The sequence below is a fragment of the Monoraphidium neglectum genome (assembly GCF_000611645.1).
Source record: "Monoraphidium neglectum strain SAG 48.87 unplaced genomic scaffold scaffold01605, whole genome shotgun sequence".
NCBI classification, from domain to species: domain Eukaryota; kingdom Viridiplantae; phylum Chlorophyta; class Chlorophyceae; order Sphaeropleales; family Selenastraceae; genus Monoraphidium; species Monoraphidium neglectum.
Window position 1 is genome coordinate 1 of NW_014012023.1, and position 12,931 is coordinate 12,931.

The 12,931-nt window shown below is 69.4% G+C and overlaps 3 protein-coding genes across 3 annotated transcripts; 1 reads left to right on the forward strand and 2 right to left on the reverse strand.

Moving 5' to 3' along the window:
* Positions 1-1,042: 1,042 nt before the first annotated feature.
* On the forward strand, positions 1,043-1,450 carry MNEG_8440 (hypothetical protein; the record flags this gene model as incomplete). Its single annotated transcript, XM_014043085.1, has 3 exons — positions 1,043-1,136; positions 1,219-1,301; positions 1,421-1,450. The coding sequence occupies 3 exons, from the start codon at positions 1,043-1,045 to the stop codon at positions 1,448-1,450; spliced, it is 207 nt and encodes a 68-aa protein (XP_013898539.1).
* Positions 1,451-4,152: 2,702 nt separating this feature from the next.
* Positions 4,153-10,531, reverse strand: MNEG_8441 (AP2-like ethylene-responsive transcription factor TOE3; the record flags this gene model as incomplete). Its single annotated transcript, XM_014043086.1, has 10 exons — positions 4,153-5,472; positions 5,719-6,581; positions 6,889-7,027; positions 7,297-7,470; positions 7,697-7,840; positions 8,176-8,286; positions 8,546-8,617; positions 8,901-8,986; positions 9,237-9,269; positions 9,559-10,531. 10 exons carry the CDS (start codon positions 10,529-10,531, stop codon positions 4,153-4,155), a joined length of 3,915 nt encoding a protein of 1,304 aa, XP_013898540.1.
* A 1,284-nt stretch (positions 10,532-11,815) lies between these two features.
* On the reverse strand, positions 11,816-12,486 carry MNEG_8442 (U3 small nucleolar RNA-associated protein 18; the record flags this gene model as incomplete). The annotated part of the gene is made up of 2 exons (XM_014043087.1): positions 11,816-12,025; positions 12,265-12,486. The coding sequence occupies 2 exons, from the start codon at positions 12,484-12,486 to the stop codon at positions 11,816-11,818; spliced, it is 432 nt and encodes a 143-aa protein (XP_013898541.1).
* Between the last annotated feature and the right edge of the window lie 445 nt (positions 12,487-12,931).

The window sequence follows — 12,931 nt, forward strand, 5'->3', positions numbered from 1 at the left end:
CCCCCTTCACCAACCCGCAGGTGGTTGACGCCAATTTTGTGCACGAGAAGTTCACGCCCGGCGCAGGGCGCACGCGGGGCGGCGTGCGCGACGCCCTGGTGGTGGCCACCCCCCACCAGGTCTTCTCGCTGGCCGGCGCAGACGGGTCCCAGGACGACTGAGAGCGGCTGGCACACGCAGCGGCAGCGGCGGGATGGCGCGGGGGCGGTCGGCGGCCCGCTTGGCGAGGCGCGCGCCCTCTCGGGGCGCAGTGGCGCGCTCTAGTACGAGGCGGGCAGTTGATGCCACGCGCTTTTGATGCGGCCTGCATGCACATGTCAAGACAGGCTGGCTTCCTCACATCGCTCCTGTTTATGAATCTTCATCACCCAAATTCCGCCGGTCCATGCTGCAGCTTGTGCGTGCTTTTTGCTTTGTAAGAAAACCCTCTGGCATTGCTGATTATCGAATTAGCCCTAAGCAGATACTGCATGACACCCCACCAGCCCCCCGCCCCCTCCACCTGACCCCGAGGTGTGCACAGTGACCCTGTCGCAGGCGTGGCGCGGCGCTGACCGTCCCGCCCAGCAGGGGCCGCACGATCCGCGGCCGAGCGTTCGTTTGCTCCGAACCTGAGCTCACAATGGGTGCCCTTGTGTTACCTCATGCAAGTGCCTCCCCATCGGGCTTGTGCTCGGTCAACTCTGCCGCAGCTTCCAAGCAATACCCTGTGAACCCAGGCTGACCTCGGCCCGAGGTTCGAGCCAGCGCGACTGTCATCCACCGACCTGGTCCTCGCATCTCCTGGTAACGTTGTGCCGCACTTATCGCGCTGCAGTGTTGGGTGACCTGGCCCACCGTTTGCTGTACCCGAGTGTGGAGGCCAGCTGCTCGCCAGCTGCGCTTTATGCCCAGGCTCTGATCACCCTTTCCTTAATGTGCTGCCTCCAAATTGCACCGCACCTTGTTGTTGTACTCCTCGTTTGTTTTTAGACCACACGGACCCTCCAAGAACGCGGCAGCTCCAACCACCCGGAAGGCGTCTCTCGCAGCAGCACGCGTCATGGAGGCTCCGGAGGGCGTGGTGAAGACAGTTAAGGACTTTGCCAAGGGCAGCTACAGGCTGGTCAAGCGCTGCACCAAGCCCGACCGCAAGGGTGAGCCTGGTGCAGCAGCAGCAGAGGCCTCTCGGTTCGTTGGCACCCGGGCCCCTCTCACGCCCTGCCTCCTGGCTCACAGAGTTCAAGAAGGTCACCGGCATCACGGCCTTGGGCTTCATCGCCGCGGGCTTCATCGGCTTCTTTATCAAGCTCATTTTCATTGTGAGCGATCTCGTCTGGGCGGGCCAGGCGACTACTCATTTTATGTTATCGATAGTGACCAGCTCTCTCATTTGTGATCACAGCTAACCCCACCCGCTCTGCCCACCCCTCCACTGCAGCCCATCAACCAGATCATCGTTGGGGGTTGAGCAGCAGCGGCAGCAGCGGCAGCGGCAGCGGCGGCAGCGCAGGCCGCAAGGGTTTGCCATGTTCAAGTCAGGAGCTGCGATGTATGCGCGGCCCGCAGGCGTGACGGACAGGCAAGCCGCTTGTGCGCGCTGCGACGTGGGGGAGTTCTTTCCCCATGTTGTGCCTTTTTGCCCCTCTCATTGACTTTTCTTGCTTCGACGGATCCCACTTAATCCTGTAATCTCACCCTGAACAGAAGCACTTGTGGCCTCGAACAGGCGAGATTCTTGGCAGTGATTTTTTGGGGCAACAAAACTGGGCATGGACCGGTCAGCACACACCCACAGACCAGGCAGGGCTTGAGCGATGCTTTGCCGGCCTTCAAGCAGGCAGTGGGCGGCAGCACAAGTGTATGCTGGCATGTCCTAGAGGTGCTTCAGGTGTAGTCTAGTGTGCGTGTTTGTTGTCCTGTGGCGCTGAACATCGCTCTGCAATACACGCACAGCCCGCCCAGACTTGCTGCCAGCTCTGCAGCGAGCCGTCCCCCAGTCTTGTCGTTTGATTTCTGGCCGCCGGCGCGCACCTGCGTGCTTGGACCTGTCCTGAGGCAGCTCACACTGCGAGCATGATTAGACCAGCAGCGGCCTCTCGGCACGCGTGCGGCAGGCATGAGCTCGGGTAGTGTGCTCTGCTGACGAGCAGAGGGGCGGCTTGTGCATCCGGCAAATCCAGCAAAACAGGCGTGTCCTCCCAGACAGAAGTTTCATGCGATTGGCCTACGCGATGATGCATGTGATGTTACACAAAAGGCATTGGCCTACGCCACCACGTGCATGGCGCGGCAAGTCACCAGCAGTCCTGGCCGACCCCCAAACGAGGCCGGCGGTCAACTTATTGGCTTGTTCGTGCACAAAACAGCATGGAAAGGTGCAACATGCCAACCCCACCCAACCCAGCATGCAACAACTGCGCATTGGTGCCCCTGAACGCCCGTGCGTGCTTGTGTCGCAAGAGAACACCCACCACACAGGCCCCGTGCAGACGCGCCGCAGGGGCGAGGGGGTGGTGGGGGGGGGGACCGCCCTCATGCAGCGGGTTCCGCGTGAGGCGCGGTGTCACCGGCGGTGATGGCCCGCGGTGACGTGCTCCTAGGTGCCCGCGCGGGTGGTATCCGCAATGGCGAATGCATTCACAGCAGGATGCGCACGCAACGGCGGCGGGGCCGCGACCGCGACGCTCAGCGCGCAACAGGCGCTTTGCGCGCGAGGCGCGGCGGGCCGCGGCCATCTATAAACATGTTTTGTGTCTGTGCATGCAATGGCAAGACGTCGCCTTTGGCGACGGGCACGGGCACCAGATGCATGGCAAGCATACGGCGACATGAGGGCATGCAGGCATCATCAACAATGGGGGGGTGTCGCAAGGACGACACAAAGCGGCAGAGCCTCTTCACGCCGCCAGGCCCAGTCAACTCCAGCGAGTGGTGGCCCGGGGCCGCCCCCACCCGCGCGGCCGCCATCCGGGGGTCCCCATATATACGCATCCGAGGGCGGCCGCGACCTGCCGGCTGCCTTGTCACCCTCGAATTGCGCTCGCCCGGAGAGCCCCGAATGCAGCGCAGCGCGCACAAGCGCTCGGCCGGGGCGGCACGGCGCAGGCAGCCACGCGCGGCGCGTTTAGCGGGCCACAGGGCCGCGCGCACGGGCGCTCCTTTCAACGGTCGCTTCTTCGCGTGGCGCGCGCGCACGTGCGCCACTTTGGTATAGTAGTGCCAACGCACGCTATAGCGGGTACGTTTGGCGGCAGGGCGCAGTGCCGCAAAAGAGGTTCCAAGTGCTGCGTCAGCGAGCGGGTGCCGGGGATTGTGGTGTGCGCGTGGCGCGTGGCCTGCTGGGGTGCCACGCCTGCCAGGGCCGTGCGGCATCGCGTGGCAGGGACCCCCCCCTTCGGCCGATGGGCAGACGCACGCCAGGGAAGGGGGGGGGCCAACAACAGTGCTGTATCAAATGCAAAGGGCGCGCACGCTTTTGAGATGTGCGCGCGCCAGCAGGTGCGTTGCAGAAGGCGCACAGCCGCACGTCGCGCACGCTAGAGGAGGCGCGCGCGGGCGCGGTTTGCGCGCAAAATGCATTCCGGAGGGCGCACCCGCAGCAGAGCCGGAGGCGGGAGCGGCCCGCCCCTTCCCTTGGCAGCGGCCGCACGCCACGCAGCGTGCGCTGCTGCAGCCGTCAAACAGTTCACGTTTGGAATCAGCCGTCCCGTGGCGCGGGAATCAACTTTTCAAGTGCGAAGCGGCAGCAGCCCCCAGGGGCCGTGGCGGCTGCGGGCCTGGGCGCCTCCCTTCGGCCGGCCGTGCGGTTGTCGCCCGGCCCAATCACTCAGACGCGTCGCACACCCACCCCTCTCTGGCACTCTTGGGCAGCTCCCTGCCGCCCAGTTCCCTCGTCAGCCCTCGTCAACGGATCCCATTGCTCACACCAGAGGCCTCCAGCGGCCGCCCCAAACCGCCGCGCGGCTGCTGCGGCAGAACCCCCCTCTCCCCGCCGGCCGCCCTCGCGTCCCCAGAGCCCTCTGGCCCTCGCGACGCCGCGCGCCTAACGAGCGCGCCGGCCCGCTCCACAGGTGGGTCACGCCGCAACCGCCCGCTCTACTGAGGCGGGCGGGCCACGCGCCCCTCTCGGCGCCGGCGCGGGCGCTGCGCTACCCCGCCGCCGCCCGGCTGTCACCCAGCCGTCTCGTCCATGCGCGCGGCGCCGTCCCCGCCCGCCTCTGAGGGCCGCGCGCTGCCGCCGGGGCCGTCTGACAGGAAGGCCAGTGCCATGTCGAGGTCCTCACCCCCGATCTGGACAGACCCGTGGAGGCCAAACGGAGAGTGCGGCCGCGCCGGCGGCGCGTGCTGCGCGTGCTGCGCCTCCGCCGCGCCGCCCGGCGCCCATGCCGTCAGCGCGATGGCCGCGGGGCCACCGCCGGGCTTGAGGCCGAGCGGCGGCACGGCGGGCAGGGGCGAGTGGCCGCCGCCGAGCGCGAGCGCCGGCGGCGCGTGCTGCTGCAGCCCCGGCGTGCGGGCGCCGTAGCCCTGCGGCACGCCGCAGCTCAGGTGCGCCGGCAGGGCCCCCATGCCGCCGCCGCTGCCGCCCATCATCAACTCTGGCGACAGCGGCGGCAGCCCCGGGCCGAGGCCGCCCGCGCCGCCCCCCAGCGCCATGCCTGCGCCGCGCACTGAGCCTGGCAGCGCCTGGAATGTGCACGTAGCCCCGCGCTCGTCGATGGCCTCGAGGCCGCCCATGACCGCCACAGAGTGCGACCGCTGCAGCAACAGGTGACCCTGGCCATGGACGCCACGCTGCTGCTGCTGCTGCTGCTGCTGCTGCTGCTGCTGCTGCTGCTGCTGCTGCTGCTGTTGCTGTTGCTGCTGGGCCTGCTGGTGGTGGTGCGCCATCTGCTGTTGCTGCTGCTGCTGCAGCAGCAGGCCGAGCTGCTGCTGCTGGTGCTCCCTGTACAGCGCCTGCTGCTGCTGCAAGTGCTGCTGGTGCAGCAGCAGCGCCTGCTGCTGCACCGACTGCTGCCGCGCCGCCAGCGCGCCGCCGCCGCCGCCGCCGCCCTCGCCGCTGGCGCCGCCGCCTAGCAGGCCGCCAGCGCCCGGGCCGAGAGGCACCATGCTGCCCAGGCAGCTCTCACTGGCGATGCGCGACAGCCCCTTCAGAGCCAGCTGCGTCGGCTGCGGCGCTATGAGGTGCTGCTCGCTGCCCACGCGCACCAGCAACGGCCGCGCCGCGGCCGCAGCTGCAGCCGCGGCTACCGCGGCAGCGCTGGCGGCGTGCGGCGCGGCGAAGGGCGGGCTGCCGTCGCTGCTGCTGGCCTGGCGCTGCAACTGCTGGTGCTGCTGCTGGAGCATGGTGGCCGTGGCCACTGTGGGCTGCTGATGCTGCTGCGGCAGGTGGTGCAGGGGGGACATGTCGCCCCCGCTCAGCGCAAAGCTGCCGATGGAGCGCGAGCGCCCGATCGAGGCGACCGCCGCCACCGCGGCGCCGCCGTTGGAGGCCTGCACGTTGGGACACGCACAAGTGGTGGCGGCGGTGGTGGTGGAGGGGTTCAGCAGGGGCGAGGGACAAGCCCAGGCATGTCGCACCACCGAATCACTCGCCGCAGCCGTCACCACGCAACAACCTCGGCGATCGCAAAAAGGGTGACGGCAGGCGGTGGCCGGCGAGCAGCAGGCTAACCCCATCGTACCCTGAGAAAACCCCATACCCAAAAAGAACAAGCAGGCCCGACGCCGCGCGCCCACCAGGTGGTCTGAGCCCCAGTAGCCGCCCTCCACCTTGACCACCCCGCCGGGCTGGTGCGCGGCGTGCGCGTGATGCAGGCCGGGCAGCGCGCCGAGGCCGAGGCTGGAGGGCACGCCCTGGATGCCCCCCTCCCCTGCGCCGAGCCCCGGCCGCTGGTGGGGCCCCTGCAGCCCCAGGCCGCCCGCCAGCCCGCCCAGCCGCAGGTGGGGGGACCCCGCGTCGGCGGCGCCGCCAAACGCAGGCGACGCGGACAGGTGGGGGTGGTAGTGCTGCGCAGAGCCGCCGTACAGGGGGAGACCCGCGAGGCCGCCGCCCAGGCCGCCGAGAGCAGCGGCGCCGGCGGCGCCACCGATGGGCGCGAGGGCGCTGCTGCCGGGGCCGGCCAGGCCTGGTTGCTCCGCATGGAAGCCCAGGCCGGCCGGCGCCGCCCCTGCCGCCGCCGCCGCGGCTGCCGCCGCTGCTGCTACGGCGGCGCCGCCCCCGCTGCCGCCGCTGCCTAGCCCCAGTGGGTGGGCCGCCTGGCTGAGGGGGTGATGGAGGCTGATTGGCGCCCCGGCGGCCACTGCAGCCGCCGCAACCGCACGCTGCTGTTGCAGCTGCTGCTGCTGCTGCTGCTGCTGCTGCTGCTGCAGCTGCTGCTGCTGCTGCTGCTGCTGCAGCTGCTGCTGCTGCTGCTGTTGCTGCCGCAGCAGCTGCTGCTGCTGATCAACCGGCGAAGCGCCGGCGAACGGCGCCAACCGCACGCCCGCGCCGCGCGCGTCGGCGGTGGGTGTGCCGCCGCTGGCGGCGCATGAGGCGTCCTGGGCGCCAGAGGGGTCGCTGCTGGTGGCCGCCACCACGTCACCAATGGTCGCCAGGTCGCCTGCGTGCGCAGAGCCAGGTATTGGTTTCGAAGCGATGATCCACACGCACTGCCTCATACATACATGCACACAGTGCTGCAGAGTTGCGCGGCTGATCCACCATCCAGCGCGAGTCGCGGAGGCGCTGCAGCAGGCAAACCCTTCTCAGTCCTCAACACACACACACGCGTCCGCTTGCCCACGCCTGCGCAACGCGCGACTGCACGCACGCCCCACGCACGCGCGAGCCCTGCGCCTCAGGTGTGTGACCAGCCCCGCGCCCGCGCCCCGCGGCCCGCGGCCCGCGGCCCTGCAGCACTCGCTCACCAGCCGACACGATGCGGGCCATCCTGTGCTGTGAGGTGCGTATGCTGGCACCCTCCTCATCATAGAGCAGCCCGGCCTCAACCAGCGGCGCGGCCGTCAGCGGCAGCCCGCTCGCGTGCAGCGGCACAGGCTGGTGGTCCTGGGGGGAGGGAGGAAGGGGGGGCGGGGGCGGCCGAGTGCGGCATGTTGCTGCGTGGAACCAGGTTGGGGGCCCGGCGTGCGGCGCCCTTGCCAGGGCGGGGCGACCCCTGAAGACTTCCGCGCACGTACTGTTGCGGTCCACGGCTGTCACGGCCCGCCCAAGGAAGCCGGCAGTCTCAAGATGAAGAGCGCCCTCAAAGGGGGGACCGCGACGGTCGTCGCGCAGGGGCAGCGAGGGCGCGCACAGCCTGCGGTTGTGGCGCGCACCTTGAAGGCGCGCTGCAGCACCTCCGCCACGTCCTGCGGGCACGAGTCCTTGAAGTTGACGTAGGACCGCGCGTCGCGCGGCCGCAGGCGCCAGATCGCGCCGTCGTACGCGCGCGCCGCGTCCTCCTCCGAGTCAAACAGCTCCCGGTACGCCCAGCGGCGGTTGAGCACCACCTGCAGCGGGGCGTCGGCAGGAGACGCAGCGACCGTGACGACGCCGCGCAGCTTGCCCTCGTACGCTCACAAAAACAGCCCTAGGCTTGTCGATCGCACCTCATCAGACCTGATCTCAACCAAACCAGCTCGGCCACCGCGCCGGCCAGAACCCCTACGACGCCACAACAACGGCACCGCAGGGCTGAGCCTGCCGCACCCCCCTCCCTGCCAAGGCTAAGCCCACCTTGGCCTCCCAGCGCCCCCTCTTCTTGCCGACCCCGCGGTACTTGCTGCTGCGGTCCATGGGCTTCACACCCAGCGCGCGCTGCAGCTCCTCGCGGCTCAGCCCGCTCAGCCGCTGCTGCAGCGCCGGCACATCCTTGGCGTACTGTGGGGGTTGGGGGGGAGGGGGGGGTTGCAGAAGGCTGAGGCAATGCGTGGGGAAGAGGGTGCGTGAGTGCGCATGTGCCTGGGTGTGTGGTTAGGCAGCCTTGGCAGGAGGTTACAGCGCTGGCCGTCAGCAGCCGTTTCAGGGTGACGAATGCTGCAGCCGCGGCAGTACTTGCAGCACGCCCCAGGGCCCCACAGCAGCGCCCGGCAGGGCAGGCCACTGCACAGCTCAGGCGCGACGTGCGAGGAAGGCAAGAGGGATGTGCCCTGGTCTCGCGCCAGCATGCGTGTGTGGATGACAAAGGGATGACACCCCTCTCTTCCCCCCTTCACCTGGTCTATGGGGAAGTTGGTCTGCGCGTTGTCCCCGTGGAGGCTGATCGACACCTTGTCGTACACGCGCGCCGCCTCCTCCTCCGTCCGGTAGTAACCCAGGTGCGTCACCTGGGCAGAAGAAGGGGGCGCGCAGCGGCACGGCGGGCAGCGTGACGCGGCGCAGCAGACGGGCTTGCAGGCAAAGCCGTCGTTTGCGCAAGACGGCGCGCAATCCAACGGAGAACAGCCCCAGCCAATCACGGCCGAGTCTCGCGCGGCCCGTCGACCTAGCATTCCAAACCTCTCCGCCCCTCCCCCTCCCACCCTCCTCCACATGCGCGCTGCTGGCACCGCCTCTGCGGCCAGCACCTAATTTCCCCTCGTTCACCTTGCCGTGGTACAGGATGCGCGCCTGCCACTGGTTCTTCCTGTTGCTGCTGCCCACACCGAGGTACTTGCTCTGCGGCATTCGCATGGCCCCAGGGAGGGCAGGCGGGGTGTGGGGCCGTCAGGGCGGGGTGCTGCAGCCGGGGCAATCTACAGAGCAAGAACGCCGCACACAAAGCGGATCAGGCACGCCCCAAGCGCTCCTGGCGCATCAACTGGTCTGGTCTGGGGCGAAGCGCGGTGACATCAGCGCTGCCACCGGCTGGCCTCAGGAAGAGGAAGAGCAGCACCCCTCAGGCGGGTCGAGGCTGCTGCAGCGCAGCGCGGCGCAGCGCAGCGTCAGGGGGCGCGCTCACCGTGCGGCGCCTGCTGGAGAGCCTCCTGCGCGGCATCTTGGCGCGCTCGCTCTTCAGCGTGGCCTTGACCTCCTCGCGCGTCTTGCCTGGTGGGTGGGGCGGGACCGGCCGGGGGCAGGGGCGTGAGCAGCCAGCCGCAGGCCGCGCGCAACCTGCAGCGCCCCACACCGTGCTGCCCCGCGCACGCCATCACCCAGGCTGAGTTGCAGCCCCAGTCGCCGGGCTGCCTCGGCCACCCGCCAAACCTGTGGCTGCCGCAATCACCGCCGCATCATCGCTAACTTCGCACCCCTTCCTGCATAGGGGGTTACAACGCCCCCCTGCCTGGCCTCTCACCTACGAGCTCCGGCACGTTGTCGTTCTCGTAATCTGGCCAGGTTCCGAAGGGAGGGGAGGGTGACGCAAGGGGGGGGCAACAATGGGCCAGCGTGCGCGTGCATGCATGTGTGCACAAGGGCGTGCGACGTGACAGGAACAGCGCCCTCGCAACACATAGTGGCACGCAGGGGTGATGCCCTGGCCGCCCTCACCCCCCACTCGACCCTGTGCCCTGCCCTCCCCTCCCGATGACCAGCGCCAGCTCCCCGCAGCTCCAGCCAAAAGAGGGGGTGAGTGGGTGTGCAGCAGGCGGGGTGGGGCAGGGGCAGGCTGCGCTCACCCTCCATGGGGTAGTTGAGGATGGTGCGGCAGCTCTGGCGCCCCAGCAGCCCGATCGCCGCGCGGTCGTACGCGCGTGCCGCCGCCGTCTCCGTGTCAAAGTAGCCTACGCTGACGCCGCTCTTGCCCAGGGCGGCCACCTTGATCTGGACGCGCCACTTGCGCTTCTTCTTATCGTAGCTCACGCCGCGGTACTCGGACCGGAACACGGGCGGGGCGCCGCCCTGCGCAGCGGCGGCGGCCGTGGCCGCGGCCGCCTGCTGCTGCCGCTGCTGGTGCTGCTGATGCACCGCCGCCGCCGCCGGATTGTGGTGCGCATTGCCGGGCGGGGCGGCGCCGACGTGCTGCATGCTGCCGCTGCTCGAGCCGCCGTCGTCGCCGCCGGGGCCGCGGACGGGGCTGGGCGGGGCCAGGCTGCTGGTGCCGCTCAGCTGCGGACGCGCGCTGTCGCCGCGAGCGGCGGCCCCGCCGCCCGCGCCCCCGCCGGCCCCGGCCCCGCCGCCGCCGAGCCCAAACTGCGGGATGCCGAACACGGCGCCGCTCATCACCCCAGGCGACCCCGGCCGGCCGAAGCTGCCGCCGCCGCTGGCCGCGCCGCCGAGCGCGCCGTCGCCGCCCTCCTCGCTGCAGGCCGGCGCCTCGTCGTCGTCTTCGTCATCGTCGTCGCAGCCAGCCACGTCCATGCCTTCTAAGTCGTCCTCCTCCCCATCCAATCCGGGGTGGCCGTGGCGGTGGTGGTGGTGATGGCGGCGCTGATCGTCGTTGTCGCTGCCCAGCAGCCCGCCCACCGCGTCCAACCGCGCCCCGCCGGCCGCGGCGCCGCCCCGCCCGTCAGCGGGCGCGCCGCCGGAGCCGGAGCCGGAGCCTGAGCCGGAGGCCCCTCCGCCCGCGTGCCAGGCGGTGAGGCTGTCTCCCGGGTCGCCGGCCGCGCTGCTGCTGCTGACGCGCGGTTCTGGCGCGTCTGCCTTTATCATGGCCGCCACAGGCCGCCTTGCGTCGCCTGCTGTTGAGGGGCCAGGCTGCGCAGCGCGCTGTGGTGGCGACCCAGGTATCGCTGGATCACTGCGTGGTTGGCCGGGGGCCGCACCAAAGCTGCCAGGCCCGAGCACGCCGGGGGCCTGGGGCCGGCACCAGGCACGGCGGCAGGGGGCGCATTGGTCGCTTTGCTCGTTTGCAGCCAACGACAGATGCAATCAAGCAGGCGGGGCTGCCGCGACGCCGATTTCCCTCGTGTACCGGCTGAAATTGGATGCATTACCCGCTTCGGCACATCCCATTCAGGCGCTTGCCACGCCGCTGGGCGGCGCGGCGACCTTGGGGAGACGCCGCACCCCGCCAAGGCCCCTGTGAGCAGACTGCTGGGCGACCCTGCTCAGGCCACCAGGGTAACGCAACATCATGCCCTCACCTTTCAGGTAATAGATGCCCTGAGAGAACCGCTGCTCACCCTAGCGCGGCCTGAAATATAGCCGCAGTGGCACCGGGCGGCCTGGCCCCGTCTGTGGGCTTAATTGAATGGAATATTTTAGAAGCTATCCAGACAATACAAGGCAGGGGAGCGCCGTGTACTGTATCGTTGCGAGAGGCCTCTCTGCCCCCACCCTGGCGCACAACGCTGGGGCGGTGATTCCGTCTATCAATATTCAGCTAAAAGCAACCACATTCATATGAAGAATGGCCCAACACAAGAGCCGTTTCAATGGGTTGAGTTGCCAGATCTGTTTGCATGCGCCGCGGGTCAAATCCTGTTGTCACGGCGAAACCCTGCGATGCCCAGTTGTCGACGGGATGCCAATACAGATTTTCCTCCGTGCCGAGGTCCTCTTTAGAGTGGCACATAATCCCCGGACAGCTGTGCACATTCTCATCGTCCTCCAGGACATGAGAAGGCAACATGCGTGATCACGACTCGGCCCAATGGGGCCGCCGCGCCATGTCCGCCCTGCATCTTACAAATCCAGGTGGCAGCATTCATTGTCAAACGCGCACATTCAGCCAGCTGTGCGCTAACCCCAGGGCCCGGCACCCTCGACAGATTGTGCCTGCAACAATAAAACTGCCGCAGTCCGGGACGAGTCACCAGCTCGCGCCCCTCTGGGTGCCTCCAGGCGTCTCATGCAACGCGGGTTACACCACATTAAGGGCCTCTTAACATGCGGCTCAACAACACGGCGGCCCCAGACACCGCCGACCCTGCCTGGCGGTGCTGGGTGGCCAGCAGCCCCCTGGAACCCTGCGGCTGGGGGTGGCCGGCAGCCTCACGCACTGCTGTAGTGATGAAGGCGGTACAGCAGCACGCGCCCCTTTGCGTTGCCGACCGCCATGAAGCCGCCGCCCGGCGAGAAGGCGCCGCAGTGCACGTAGTGCAGCGGCGTGAGGCGCGTGGGCCAGTTGGCGTACACGTTGCCGCTGGGCAGGTGCACCAGGCGCAGTGAGTCCTTTTTCATGCGGGACGCCATCATCATCAGCTGGAAGGGAGGGTGGGGGGTCACATGGAGGGTCAGACCAGGGTCACATGGGTGGTCACATGGGGGCCAGATAGGGGGTTGAGACGCGGGGGTCGAAAGGTGGAGATGAAGCGCCTGAGGCAACTGCCAAACCCTGGGCGGCGCCGCAAGGGCAGCATGAGAGGGGCGGCAACAGACGGCGCTGCGGCGTCCTGGGCCGAGCTGCGCCGCGAAAGTGAGGCGCCGGGTGGCAGACGCACCTGGCCGTCGGCGCTGAATTGCAGGGTGTCCACCGCGGTGGTAAGGTGCATCAGCGAGCGGAACGGCGCCGGCCGCTCCGGCGCCGCAGCAAATGCCCCACCGCCGCCCCACAGCCCGGCCGCCGGCGCCTCAAGCACCGACGCGCCGCTGCTGCCGCCGCCGTTGCCGCCGCCGCCGCACTGGTACAGGTTGACCACGCCCGACCCGCCGCCCACCGCCATCCAGCCGTCTCCCGCGCCCCCGAGCCCGCCGCCGCCGCCGCCAAGCGCAAGAGCTGTGGCCCCCACCGAGCCGTCGTCCCGCAGCGCCCCCAGGCAGCGCCGCGTGCGCAGGTCCCAGGAGTACACCACCCCGTCCCCGCCCGCCGTCACCAGCCGCGACCCGTCGGCGCTGAACGCGGCGGCGCGCGCGGAGCCGTTGACCTTGAAGCCGCCCGCGGCCTGGCGGCCGCGCAGGCTGACGAGGCCGACGTGGCCGCCATCCCCCAGGAACGCCACCAGGGGGGTGTCCTCCCGGTTCAACACAGCAAACGACTCCAGGCTGCGATCGCCACGCGCGTGCTGCTGCTGCTGCTGCTGCTGCTGGGGCTGCGGCTGCTGCGAGTCCCGCTGCTGCTCCCCGCCGCCGCCCGCTGCGCGCCGCCGCCGCGGCGCCACGGGCGCGGAG